This window comes from Nicotiana sylvestris, chromosome 5 (genome assembly GCF_000393655.2).
Source record: "Nicotiana sylvestris chromosome 5, ASM39365v2, whole genome shotgun sequence".
Lineage (NCBI taxonomy): Eukaryota > Viridiplantae > Streptophyta > Magnoliopsida > Solanales > Solanaceae > Nicotiana > Nicotiana sylvestris.
In genome coordinates this window covers 5,737,929-5,752,733 of record NC_091061.1, presented here as the reverse complement: position 1 = coordinate 5,752,733, position 14,805 = coordinate 5,737,929, and the positions used below count along the sequence as shown (strand labels likewise).

The 14,805-nt window shown below is 35.5% G+C and overlaps 1 protein-coding gene across 1 annotated transcript; it reads right to left on the bottom strand.

The window, feature by feature from the left end:
• Positions 1 to 5,346: 5,346 nt before the first annotated feature.
• LOC104249680 (dihydroxy-acid dehydratase, chloroplastic) lies at positions 5,347 to 13,579 on the bottom strand. The gene is made up of 14 exons (XM_009806157.2): positions 12,810 to 13,579; positions 11,387 to 11,458; positions 9,829 to 9,876; positions 8,974 to 9,128; positions 8,690 to 8,884; positions 8,505 to 8,616; positions 8,333 to 8,402; positions 8,181 to 8,239; positions 7,938 to 8,061; positions 7,764 to 7,834; positions 6,645 to 6,746; positions 6,353 to 6,433; positions 5,789 to 5,947; positions 5,347 to 5,713 (listed from the first exon to the last, which is right to left on the bottom strand). Exons 1-14 carry the CDS (start codon positions 13,356 to 13,358, stop codon positions 5,663 to 5,665), a joined length of 1,848 nt encoding a protein of 615 aa, XP_009804459.2. The 5' UTR covers positions 13,359 to 13,579; the 3' UTR covers positions 5,347 to 5,662.
• Positions 13,580 to 14,805: the final 1,226 nt, after the last annotated feature.

The window sequence follows — 14,805 nt, the reverse complement described above, 5'->3', positions numbered from 1 at the left end:
TACCTTTATGACTCACTTGATAATGAGATATACATGAAAATTTTCGAGGGATTTAAAATGCCTAAAGCAAATAATTCAAAGTCCTGGGAAATGTTTTCAATCAAATTGCAAAGATCGTTGTATGGTATAAAGTAATCAGGACGAATATGGTATAATCGTCTTAGTGAGTATTTATTAAAGGAAAGCTATATAAATGATGTCATTTTCCCATGTGTTTTTATAAAGAAAACAACATCGGAATTTGTTGTACTTGTCGTATATGTTGATGACATAAACCTTATTGGAACTCCTATAGAACTCCAAAAGGAAATTGATTATTTAAACAAGGAATTCGAGATGAAAGATCTCGGAAAGACAAAATTATGTCTTGGTTTGCAAATTGAACATTTGGCAAACTGAATTTTTGTTCATCAATCTGCCTACATAGAAAAGGTATTGAAACGGTTTTACATGGATGGAGTACATCCATTAAGTACTCTGATGGTTGTTCGATCACTTGATGTGAATAAGGATCCATTCCGACCTCAAGAAGAGAATGAAGAGCTACTTAGTCTTGAAGTACCATATCTTAGTGCAATTGGTGCACTAATGTATTTTGCTAATACTACAAGGCATGACATAACTTTTTCAGTTAATGTCTTAGCAAGATATAGCTCTACTCCTACAAGGAGACATTGGAATGGAATCAAACACATATTGCGGTATCTAAAAAGGACTACCGATATGGGCTTATTTTATGGCAACAATTATAGTCCCAATCTGGTTGATTATGCTGATGCTGGGTATTTATCTGATCCACACAAGGCTCGGTCTCAAACAGATTATGTATTTACCTGTGGAGGCACTGCCATATCTTGGCGATCGACTAAGCAATCATTTGTAGCTACTTCATCTAATCATGCTGAGATAATTGCTATTCATAAAGCAAGTCGAAAGTGTATGTGGTTGAGGTCTATAATACATCTTATTCAAGACAAATGTGGTTTGAAGTGTGACAAACTACCCACAATTTTGTATGAAGATAATGCAGCATGCATAGCTCAATTGAAAGGAGGATTAATAAAAGGAGATAGGACAAAGCACATTTCACCAATGGTGATATCAATGTGTAACAGATTCGTTCAAGTGATAATGTGGCTGATTTGTTCACAAAATCTCTACCGATGTCAACCTTCAAGAAGAGTGTACAAGATCGGGATACGAAGGCTCAAGGATGTGAAATGATGCTCTCATCAGGGGGAGTTTAATGCGCGTTGCACTCTTTTTCCCTTACAAGGTTTTGTCCCACTGGCTTTTCCTTGCAAGGTTTTTTTAACGAGGCAACCAAAAGGCGTATTACTAAACATGTGTACTCTTTTTCCTTTTCTAGAATTGTTTTTCCCATTGGGTTTTATTTTAGTTACGGTTTTAATGAGGCACATTACTTATCGAGTAGACATTCAAGGGGGAGTGTTATGAATAGAATTCTATTTAGAGTGAATGTCTATCTTTTAGAGAGTTTTACTTTGTGGCTAAGTCATTTTTCCCCTATAAATAGAGGGGTCTTACCCCATTGTAAATCATCCCAAAATTCAATAAGAATTTCCTCTCTCTTTCTGTGCAATATTGTTCTTCTACTTTTATTATTTTATTACAAACACTTTTATTTTAATTAATTATCTCTACTCATTTTTGAACTAGCAATTAAATTTCAACTACTCTTGTGGAACTGCTTGGCGCCGTCTGAATTGGTTGAGCCCATAGGGTTCAGTTTCTTACAGCAAGAACACACGTCTGTTTCCTTATTATGTAATAAATTAAACTAGCTATACTTTGTAATCATTATCTACGGGTTCATGTGAATTCATAATTTTAATATAAAATCTACTAAAATTTTAATAAATATTTCCCCTGTTTCAATTTATATGAACTTATTCGACATTTAACTGCCGACGGAGTTTTAAAAAAAAGAAGACTTTTGAACTTGTGCTATAAAATGAAGCACATATATTTTGTGAGGTTATAAATCATTGTATAAAGATAAATTATTTTCAAAAGGAAATAGGTACACATAAATTGAAACATAGGGAATATTATATTTGAACTCATAATTTTAGTAATATAATAAAAATACTAAAAATCTTAAAAGTTGGATCCGTTAAATTTTATTCATGGATCCGCCTCTAATCATAATTCAAAGATACGCTATAATTCGCAATTTGATTACGAAATAGTTTGATAATAAATTAACGTGGCATCCCAACGCCGCTATTTTGCTTACTACGTACAAACAGAGGCGGAGCTAGGATTTAGAACTTATGGAATCGGAATTATAGTTCTTTGAAGCTATTGAGTTCTAAAAGAATAATTTGTACATATTCAATTAATTCTTAAGCCAAAAACATAATTTGAACCAACACGAGTGAGCTCGGTCGAACCTGTAGTCCATGGACTAGCTCTGCCCCTGCACACAAGCCACCTATGGACGTGTGGCAAGCCTCATGATCAACTATTCTATCGTATTATTTTTGTTTTTCATCCGATGTCCCATGCCCATTTTATAATCCCAATTCAGATTCGCGTCGCATAAAGATTTATTAAAAATGAAAAGCACCCTACTACTATTCGGCTCGAACCGCAAGGCCTATTACAAATAAAAGCACTCTCTATTATAATTTATTTATTTATTACTTTAAAAACTCAAACTCGAGACTTTTACTTAAGAACGAAGAAATCTTACTCATTCCGTCGTAATCCTTAGTGATCTAACTATTTATTTGTAAATGTAATTAAATAGGTCAAGTGCTTGCTCACATGGTTTCTTCTTTTCTATTTATATAGTAGTAAACATACACATCATTACAATTTTATGGCAACCTCAAATGCCACCTACGTTCTATTGTCGAGGGTATGACGACAAGTTTTAAGAGGTAAGCAATGACGTTTGTAGACTATAATTGAGGAATTTGATTTTGGAGAGAGGGTGTAGAGGGAGGTGATATTGATTAAGGGTTTTCAAAAAAATACAGTATAAAAATGTCAATGTCTCATATACTATGGGGAATAGGCTATACATACATGATACACCTAACATATGAACTTATATCAAGGAATTAATATATAGTTTATATATACACAAAATAACATTATTTTAATCATTTTATGTAATGTAACTTTTCGACGAAAGAGATTTATAATTATAATGTAAAGTCTGTAGACCAATTATAAATCGTAATTAAACTAAAAATTCAATATATTATACTACTTCAGTAACTAGAGTTTGCTATCCGGCCCGTATTATTACTAGGATGGCTGTGTATAAGGAATTCAACTTGTATATACTGATAATTCAAATAATATTTACATTAGTAAGGGTAGTTCGGTGCACTAAGTATTTCGTATTTATGTAGGAATTGGGGAAGGGCCGCACTCCAAGGGAATGTGATGTAGACATCCTACCTTAACGCGGGCATCAATGGCCGATTCCGCGGCTCGAACCGGTGACATATATGTCTCATGGAGACAATTTTATCGTTTCAGTATTTTAATTGATTAAAGAGCAGCCCGGTGCACTAAACTCCCACTATGCGCGGCGTTCGGGAAAGGGTCGGACTACAAGGGTCTATTGTACGCAACCTTACCCTGCATTTCTGCAAGAGGCTATTTCCACGGCTCGAACTCGTGACCTCCTGGTTACATGACAACAACTTTACTAGTTGCGCCAAGGCTCCCTTTCAATATTTTAATTGATTATAGTAGATTATTTACTAACTATTTTAAATTACCAAATTCAGGATTAGTATAAACTATTACATATTATCGTAAATCATCTTCAAAAGTTTATGTTGTAAAAAAATCATATATTGTCAGCGTATATAAGTTAAACAAGACGGCTAAAGGTCGGCATGAAGTGGAACAAGCAACAGCTGGTTGATGCTATTTATAAAAGAACGGCGTCGAATAGCTAGCAAAACTACTTATTCTGCTTATGGAATTCACGTGAGGCAAAAATATGCAATGTAATGTACTTTTCTGCAAGGGAACATGCACCACTAACTATACATTTTGCACAATTATCAGCTTACACCAAAGACTATGGTCTTGCATTTATTTGCTTATATATCATATCAACAACTTGACTCTAAATAAGTCAACAAAAACTCCATATAATATCCCCAAATAAATGACAAACTTCAATTTTAACATGTAGTTTGTTGTCTCAAAGGTAAGTTGTATAAAGAGGTGGTTAGACCGATATTGATATATAGGGCTGAGTGTTCGCCTGTTAAGAACTCACATATTTAGAAGATGAAAGTAGCTGAAATGAGGATGTTGAGGTAGATGTACGGGCACACTAGGATGGATAAGATTAGGAATAATGATATTCGGGAGAAGGTGTGCGTGGCTCCCATTGATGACAAAATGCGGGAAGCGAGGCTCAAATGGTTCGGACATGTATAGAGGAGAAACTCAGATGCTCCGGTAAGGAAGCATGAGCACGAGAAGAGGTAGAGGGCAGCTTAAGTAGTATTGGGGAGAGATGATCAGGCAGGACATGGCGAGGCTTCAGATTTCCGAGGACATGGCCCTTGATAGGAAGCTATGAAGGTCAAATATTAGGGTTGTAGGTTAGGAGGTAGTTGAGTCTTGCCTTACTTCCTACATTTGTGAGACTAGTCTGGTAGGATTTTTGTCTAAGATATCTAGTGGCAATGTTGTATTTTACTACTCTTTCGTTTCTCATAGTGCCAGGTCTATTTAGTGGCTATCACTTTTCCTTTGCATCTATCTTCTAGTTTTCATGTTGTTTCCTATAATTTCTGCGGTGGTACTGATATTGTCTCTTTTTGTCTTCTTGAGCCGAGAAGCTTTCAGAAATAGCATCTCTACCCCTTCCGGTGGGGGTAAAATTTGCATACACACTACCCTCCCCAAATCCCACTAGTAAAATTTTACCGAGTCGTCGTTGTTTTGTTGTCTCCGTTTAATGAGTTCAAGCCGTAAAAGCAACCACTAATGCTTGCATTAGAGTAAACTTTTCACATCACACCCTTATGCGACCCTTCCCCAACCCTTGCGTGGACGCAAATACTGTGTACTGAGCTGTTCTTTTTTCAATTTCAACATGAAATGTGGCAAAAGATAGTTTGGCTCTCAAGAGTAGGAATGTTTTAGTATGTTCTATTCAACTTTAAGTCAGCCAAATTCATCAGACATTTTCTGATTTCTGTGCATATAACTCATATATTGACCTGAAATCTAGACCTTCAGATCATGTAGAGCACAAGATCAGACCAAACCTATGGCAATGAAGAAAAACTCATATAGACAGCAACAAATCTCAGAGATACTTCAAGCTTCTGGGAATTTCCAAAAGTAGGAAGTTATTGTCCTTTACCAATATTATTTCACCAAGCATTATACAATTTAAATCAAAACCAATGAACAACTAGATATCCAGAATTACAAAGTAGGAAAAAGAACAGAAGAAAACAATGCTCTCACTACCTCTAAAACAAGAACCATTGTATATGAGTTACACCTGAAAACATAAATAGGATAAACCTCTATAATAAATATGCTACGAGCCGTGAAGATGCCCCAATTGCAGCTTCATGCAAAATCTACAAATCAAGCTTTTCCCAGGTTCACTCTATGCTTTCATAAAAAATGCTTCTCTTGTCTATTCGTCAGTAACACATCCCTTGGAAGCAGATTGCACATTTCTGATATACTGGAGAGATAATTATGTCAGTATAGCGCCTTTTGCGTTCAATATCTCTCCTGTATCAAATAATCACATACGTACCTTGTAGAGAACCCCTCGGTCGGCTTTATATGCAGGAGTCGTCCAATTCTTTCTACGCTGCTCAAACTCCTCGTCTGATAACTGAACGTCCATTTTCCTCTTCTGAATGTCAATCGTTATGACGTCTCCATCTTGAACAAGACCGATTGGACCTCCTTCCTGGTGAGGGTTTGAATTGCACAATTCTTAATGGCAATAAACCAAGATCAAACAGGCTCTTCTATGCTATTCTGAAGGTTTAGGACTGTTATCACATGCTAATATTTTGTATGACATGTTTTAGTAACTAAAAGGCGCCTGCTTAAGTATCAATCACGTCTTCATGAGCACATTGAATGCTCGAATAACAAACGAGAAATAGTTTGGCTACCAAAAATTAGTGATTGTAGAGTGAATATTAGTGAAGAAACTTTGGCAACTAAAAACTAGTGATTGCCCTCGCAAAACTAGGAACTATAATAGTAGATTAACATATTTGACAGCTGATTTTTTCACGGAACAAAATATGCATGACGGCAAGACCTAAAAGCAGCAACGAGTCATAGAACAAATGCTAATGTGTACCTGTGCTTCAGGACATATATGTCCAACGACATATCCATGAGAACCTCCAGAAAATCTTCCATCAGTAAGTAATGCACAATCCTATGGTCCAAAATAAAACAAAATAAACATTCAGTAAGATGAAAAAACCAATAGCTAGGAGCTAAGGCCATGCAACAGATTTCAAAATGAAATCCTAAAAGAAAGACAATAAGAATAACCTATAATTTTAACGAAATACATGTCATTTATAAATTTTGCCTAGAACGAAAAATATAAGAGACAAGGAAGAAATAAAGCTCGCATTACGTACCTTCCCAAGACCTGCACCCATAATGGCACTTGTTGGTGTCAACATTTCGGGCATTCCTGGTCCTCCCTTAGGTCCCTCTCCTCTAATGACAACAACTTTTCCCTGAAAGATGGTATGCAGATAAGATGTCTGGACTACCAAATATCCACCATATTGGAACTGGCTCGAAAATAAGCTCAAACTATTGCAGGCAGTTACTTTCCAACAAACAGAAAAGGCAAAAACAAATCACTAATAACCGACTGTTTCAGTGTTCCAGAAGAGAATTTGGAGTAAAAGAATGCTTAAATGAAACTTTACTACTTAGGAAAATGCAATGGAAGTCTACGAGACCAAATGAGAGATGAAACTGAAGAACTCAGCAGAAGTAACACAGTGGCATGATACTTGGACAATATATATACTTCACCTATCGGAAGTTCCAACATCATGTTTATCTACAGGAACTCATCCAAATACATACACACATACATATATATATGAGCAGAGTGTAAGTTTATACAACAAGACAAATTCCATCTTTACTCCTTTGCCGCCTCATCAAAAACCTACTTATGTTTCAGATGTTTCTGTTGCGAAAAGCCTATTGGCACGCATAAACATTGTGCCTGGGAAGAGAAGAAAACTAAACACGTAATGGACACAATGACACCATTGCCTCAAGAAATACACGTATGAATAGAAAAAAGAGACCACGGCTTATTTCATAGTAGTAATAGGTTAACATGCCTTGTGGGAATACACTGGGTTTGTTGTTGTTGTAATAGGTTAACATGCGAGAGCTTAGGCAAAATACCTCAAAAGGAAAAAAAAAACTTTCATGTCTTGATATTTTCATATTCTTTTAATTATCAAAATGCCTAGAAAAGGGGAAAAAATTTAAATTGATCCATCCAAGATAGTATTGATTTAATAGTAAATGTTTATAACCCTTTTGTCTATTGGACTTCAAAAAATTTCAATATTTACTATTACTCAATGCACTGGTCTTGTCTGAGCTACGAATGCTCCTTAGAAATTGATACTTTTGCACTTATGTAGTCTCCCACTCTATTGCACGGTTTATCAGGACATAAGTAAATGAAAAAAAATGACAGGGAAAGGGATTAGCTTGCTTGCCTTAAATCTCAAAGGGTCTTCTGAGATAGCCGCAATCATAGCTTCCTCTCCTTCAAACACTAGGGCGAGGCCTGATGCGCAAGTTCCCGTGATTGTTATATTTTCAAGAGGCAAACAAACAGCATCCGAGACGCAAAAAAATATTAAATTATAGTTCTAAATAATATTACATACCAGAAAAGTACATCCCTTCTTTCCCAGTGATCTTTGCCACGCTGCCGTCTGGTGCAAGGTTTCCATATAATATCTGAATGTGGCCCGTTTCTTTGATGGGGTTGGACAATGGTCTTATAATTTGCTAGAAAACAAAGAAAGATGGACAAAATTGAGTATCCTAATTTCCATCAGGAGGCAACAAACCTATGACAAAAACATCACCGCACCAAATGGAAAGCAGCCGTTGGGAAAAAGACCTACCTGACCTTCAGCTAAAGAAGGAAATAGCTTTGCGTTTTCAGCAAGAGTCTTTCCCGTGACTACAAATCAAGGAGTTAGTCAAATGAGTACCACCAATTATTAGATTGACCAGTACAACAAAATATCTACTAATAATCATCAAAGAAAATTACCAGTCATACAGTCCCCGTCCAAATACCCAAGCTCCAACAGGTGGCGAATGACCGCGGGTGTACCTCCAATCTACATAATTAAGCTCCGCAATTCATCAGAACAAAATCGACAGCAGTGAATGCCATATAACCAATACTAAGAATATATCGGCACACATAGCATTCTACAAACCTTGTGCACATCCTCCATAACATATTTTCCACTAGGCTTCAGATCGGCAAGGAAAGGAACCGCATCGCTAACCTTCTGGAAGTCATCTAGAGTTAATTCCAAGCCAACAGATCTGTGGAGATATACAAATCATGACTCACATACTCATAGCAAAGGTAAAGTAACACTGCGGAAAAGTTGCTTACCTTGCAATAGCAATTAAATGCAGTACAGCATTTGTGGATCCACCAAGTGCCATGACCATCACCATAGCATTTCGCAGCGACTTTTTCGTGATGATATCTCGAGGTTTCAAGTCCATCTTCAACAATTCCAGAAGATATTTTCCCGCTAGACGGCACTCATCCAACTTCAGTGGGTCTTCAGCTGGTGTGGAAGAACTTTGGTTTTGAAAAGGAGACGAAGAAAGGACTCATTAGCAATAATTCTTGTTAAACAAAGTTTAAGTAACTACATCACATTTTTATACCTATAAGGCAGTGACATGCCCAACACCTCAATAGCAGATGCCATGGTGTTTGCTGTATACATTCCACCACAAGCCCCCGCACCAGGACATGAATTACGAACTACATTCATCCTTTCTTCATCACTAATAGAACCACTAACATACTCTCCATACACCTGCAAGCAAAATTAAAGCAGAAAAAATGGTATCACCAAAGTTCTTCCGGAATTGAAGATCAGTGATTGAAAAATGTTACATAATACTCAAAAAAGTTCAAGTCACAACATGGTTCTATCATATAAACCATAAGTACAACTCCCAGAAAGCTTCGCAGGAACAACTTTTAAATGCTTTTACAAACAAGAGTATCCATTAAAAAATTAAATTGTCATACCATAAATGAGAACGACCTTTTGTCAAGAAAAAGATTCGCCAGTTGCCACAGAATGTCACATGGACACAAAATGTGTTTCAACAATGTATCCGTTGATAACCCCCCCCCCCCCAAAAAAAACTAACATCAGCATACTTATCACTAAAATCAACAGATAAAGATCATCCACCAACAGAAGATGATATACAGAAGACAAATAGGATATGCTTAGAGGGATTGACACAGGCTAGGAAATGTTTAACATGTATGTGTCTAACTACTTTATATTGGGTTAGAGTAGAAAATTTAAATGGCTAAGAACTTTTCATAGCCTTCCTAATTTTCATTAGAATAGTAATCTAGTAAAGCTTTTGCCATAACTCCTTACTGTGTTTCCAAGTAAATGCTTTACTTATTAAACAACAATAATCATCAAAGAAGAATTGCTAAAGGGAGCAATAAGAAAACACTAGAACATCAAACTGGCAATTCAGCAGACATACCTGGAAAGCGGATACAATGTCGAATGTGTGCCCTTGAAAATGACCAGGCTGTAAATCAGAGAAAGGTAAAGGATCAAAAATAACTCAGACGAAAACAGAACAAGAGATCAACATGTGAAATGCTCTTGAAATAACATTACATGTCATTATGTTAGTAAGAGTCTAGAATTGTTAACCTTCTATGTCATTTTCTATTAGCATTATTTCTTGAGAGTTGGTCGCCCTTATGATTAAGCAATGATGTAATTGACGTGTTGGCATTTTATAGTCATCATACAGCAGACATTTAGAAGCTTACAAGCAGCTTATGTCATCTCTAATCTTTCCCACTCTTTTTCTCTCCTTCTAGCAGTTAATCCTACGAAAGTGACCTCTCCTATTTCATTCACTTATTCCAATTCCTATCCTCCAAATATTCTGATACGATCCTCCACCTTCTTTCCTAGCAAGACAGCTTAGACTATATAGATTTGTGGCTGGTCCAGCTTAACATGTTCCACAATGCGCTATTTGAATTGCTGTCTCCTATGCCATCTATAACAAGTTCTCTTCCATTTTCATTTGCATTTTTTTATGCAACGAAAATTCTCTTTGATGCAATGGAAAATTAAGGAACAATCAAGAAATACATGTATTTCTTTTCATGTTTAATTTGTTAAAGTTTATCGAATGTTTAGCAACTATGTACACATTTTATTAGAAAATCTCATAATAATTTGTAAAAAAGCTTTTGGGATATTATTTTTTTAGAAGGAAATGCTTTTGGGATTTAAAAAAAATAAATTGTTAGTGATATACGAGAAATTTACAAGACGGATAAGGAGCTCTGTCATGATTAGATTGAAAAAGATACATGGTCTTGTGGCTTTGTACCAGACAGCAGACCATAATCATCTTGAAGAATTCTTTTTCACTAAATATACAACTTCTTCACTCAAGTCATAGTGGAAACAGCATATCATCTCCTAAAATCAACATAAAGGATTTCCAAAGAATTTGATCAATCTTAATAACAAATCCCAAAGTTTAGCAGGAAAGACCAAAAAAAACCTCAAATAAACCAAACAAGTTCTGCTGCATACACTGTGCAAAAGACAATGTAATGGAAGGTACAAAAGAGCCACTACACCATGTGGCTAATGCAGATACACCAAAATGTAGATATCAAATACTACTCCGCTTTCCTTTCCCTTTTCTTTTTCCATACTCCTACCTGAAATTTAAGTCTTCCTTGATGGACTCGAGCAACCTCCAAAAAAAAACTCCAAAAATGTGTCAAGCTACCTTTCTACTCCACCTCTCTTTGATGGAGTCAAAGTCTTACTTTTCCTTATTCTTTTATGAATTGTGGGAATTCTGAGTAAATGACACATATTATCCTAGTTCTCTCTCTTTTGGTTTATTCACCACAATTATTCAACTTAACTATTCTTAACTAAATATTGGAAGCCATGGAATGGTATCAAGCAGCAATAATTCAGAAGATAACATCTACTCTACATGAAAAGAGGCTTTCAATGCACGAGAAAGAATTAAAACATGAGTGTTCTCGTCTGACCTTAATGGTTCCACCGTATATCATGATACTTGGCCTGTTTAGTCTTCCCATCGCCATAATTGTGCCTGGCATCTGCCATATAACAACAACAAGTTATTCTTTCGAAGAGATACAGCATAAATTGCAGCGGCTGTAGGCAAGAGTAGGAAACGATTAGGGGGTTAGCTCAATGGTTTGGGTCCTCAGAACAATCTCAAAGTTTTTCACTCCATCAAAAATAAAACTATAATACTATAGCATGTGCATATAGATAGGCAGAAATTTAGTGAAAAGGAACACCGCAAATGCACGAAATAAGGAAGTTGCGAGAAATCATAAACATGCTCGAATTTACATAATCTTAAATTGCTAAATGAAATCTTGAAACAGATTACATTTTGCTTGAGTGTTTTATAATCAGGGCATGTCAAAGAAACAATTTTTTTGAAAAAACATATAACATGTCAAATAAAAATATTTGGTATTCTGAAGTAATTGCATAACTGAATAAATCTTCACAGCAGAAAGTCACCTAGTATGCTGGAATTCATATTTTTGCTTGCTCAAACTGAGAAAAATCCTCAAACTTTTATGCAAAATCTTAAAAATATCATACTTCTATACACTTCTAACTGAAAGTGTTATGTTTCCAAGAATCATATACATCCAATACTCCCGGAAATCAACCAGGAATCTTATCCATACAGTACCAGGAGCATAAGAGATTGGACCTAGACAAGAGATTGTGAGCCTGTACAGCATAGACAGTAAATTATTTAAAAGTAAAACAGCAAATGTATTAAATATACCTATAAAATTGCAAAGTTGAAATCTATTCTCCATAATAATAGCAAAGTTTGCATCTTTTATCCAAAACAAGAATAGCAAAGTTTGAATCTTTTACCAAAACAAGAATAGCAAAGGTTGCATCTTTTATCCAAGAAATAATTCCTAATGCCCAAATACCAACTCAGAATTTCCCGGTGCACAAAGCATCCCGCGTTCACGCAATGTTCAGGAAGGCCGAACCCCAAGATGTACGAGGTAGCCAGACTACCTGATGCAAGCATTAGTGGTTGATTCCATGGCTCGAACCCTTGACCTATAGGTCACACAGAAACAAATTGATCGTTGCTCCAAGGCTCCCCTCTAAACTCAGAATTTCCCCAAATATCAAAAAACAATAAAGGAGTTTTGTCTTTAATTCTTGTAGAAAAAACAAAAAGAAAAGGCTCACATTTTTGTAACAACTACATCTCAATCCCAAACAAGATAGGGTCGTCTATATGATTCAAGAAATATACCTATAAAATAACAAAGCTAGCATCTTTTCTACACAACAATAGCAAAGTTTGCATCTTTTATTCAAGAAATAACAAATAGAACAAAAGGGTGTCAATTTTTTTAAAAAATTCTTGTAGAAAAAAGGTAAAAAGAGGCTTACATTTTTGTCACAGCCAGGAATAGCAATATTCCCATCATACCACTGAGCAGACATAACAGTTTCAATACTATCAGCAATCAAATCCCTTGACTGCAAACTAAAACACATGCCACGTGTCCCCATACTAATAGCATCACTAACACCAATAGTATTAAACCTAAACCCAACCATATTAGCTTCTTGAACCCCTTCTTTCACAGCTTCAGCTAATTTCAACAAATGCATATTACAAGTATTTCCTTCATACCAAACTGAAGAAATTCCTATCTGGGGTTTACTCATATCCTCATCAGTTAATCCTACACCATATAGAATTGCTTGTGACCCACCTTGGGATTTTGGTTCAGTTATACGGCTACTGTATTTGTTGAGTTTTTGAGTGGTGGTTTGTGGTGGGGGTGGGGGTGGGGGTGTTGAGGTGGTGGTGGTGGCTTTGATGGTGAAGGTGGGTGGTTTCTTGAAGTGGGGTCTACATTTTGGGAAAAGGGTGGTGGTGAGGGTGGTGGGGGTAGGGCGGTAGGTGGGTGGGGAAAGTAATTGAGCTTGCATTGTGGCGGCGGAGTGAGGAGGAGGAGAGTGAAGGGGTTTTACTGTATCAAGGTTTAAAGGTGGAAATCTGGCAAAGGGTAGAAGAAGGACAAAACAATAGAGAAAGTGGAGAGTATACGACAAAATATAGAGATATGTTTAAGGGATTGTGTCTTAATCTTGGACTCTTTTGAGTTAGATAAGAATGAAAACACAGAGTAAAGGTGGAGAAGGGAACTAAATTCATAAGAAATATCGAAATTGGTGGCATATTAATATATTCAGTGTTATTCTCATCTTTACTAAAACGTAATTTTATCATAGTGTTATTTTATATTATAACATTTTTTTTAAAAATACACTCTAGGTCTTTTTCCAAAAGTTATTAATATAAATAACATTATTTTTTAAATTCATCAAAAATAGCGAGTTAAATAACATTTTTATCATGCACTAATTTTTAATTTTAAATTTTAACACACTTAGGCATCGTTTGGTAGGAGGTGTTAGAAAAAACAATGCAAGTATTAACTTTGTGCATTATTAATTCCTTGTTTGATATATATTTTTTTAACCTATGTATAGCTAATATATAGCAAACTATGGTATTAGTGATGCAATGGTTTTTAATACTTGCATAAGTATGGTTAAAGACATAATTACTCGTCAAATAAAGTGTGCAAAGTTAAAGAATGTAGAGGATATTTTTGCAAGCAACTAATATTTTAAAAAATTATGTAATGCTTTAATACGTCAAAGCAAGAAGTGAATAAGAAATAATCTCAGCATTACTAATGCTATCATAACTAATTTCAGTATTACTAATATCAGCATTGCTAATACACTCTATCTAACACTATACTTATACCTCTTACCAAACGACCCCTTAGACACATCTCACTAATATCAAGGGCCAAAGCATATTCCTTCCCCTTCATGTGTTCGACAAAATTCCTCAAAAAGTTGAATATATCTTGTACTAGTGAGGTTATACTCGGGCTAAGCCCGGGCCCAATGGCTAGATGAAGCTTCACATTAGCAAATTCATGATTATTTTTATTTTCGTCGAAATTCACAAAAGGAATAGCAGAAGCAACAATTACACGCAGAGTCCGAACCAAAATGTGACAACATTAAAATTTATTAGGAGGTATTTGTTAGCTTAACACATAATTCAAATTGCAAAGAACTTGTTAAGTTTTTAAATTTTAGCTATAATGAAAAATATTGTAGCTATTTTATCTTTCTTCTGAATCAAGTATTTGAGAAGACTTAATTTAATGTGTACTGCAAAAGCATAGTATTTAATGTCATTGTCACTGAAGCTAAACTTTAACTATGCACAAGAGATCACCAACAGAATCTTTTTTCCTATACATCATATAACTTTAACTATGCATAAGAGATCACCATTCACCAACAAAATCTTTGTTCCTATACATCATAGAACTGCTTGAAATTTCTCTCT

Bases quoted from the DNA above. Each gene is read 5' to 3' on its own strand.
- LOC104249680 (XM_009806157.2), bottom strand. From the start codon at position 13,358: ATGCAAGCTCAATTACTTTCCCCACCCACCTACCGCCCTACCCCCACC. The intron at 8,617-8,689 runs GTAAGCAACTTT...ATATCTCCACAG, and splicing joins CATTTAATTGCTATTGCAAG to ATCTGTTGGCTTGGAATTAA. The intron at 8,062-8,180 runs GTAGGTCTTTTT...TTTGTTTTCTAG, and splicing joins CTTCTTTAGCTGAAGGTCAG to CAAATTATAAGACCATTGTC.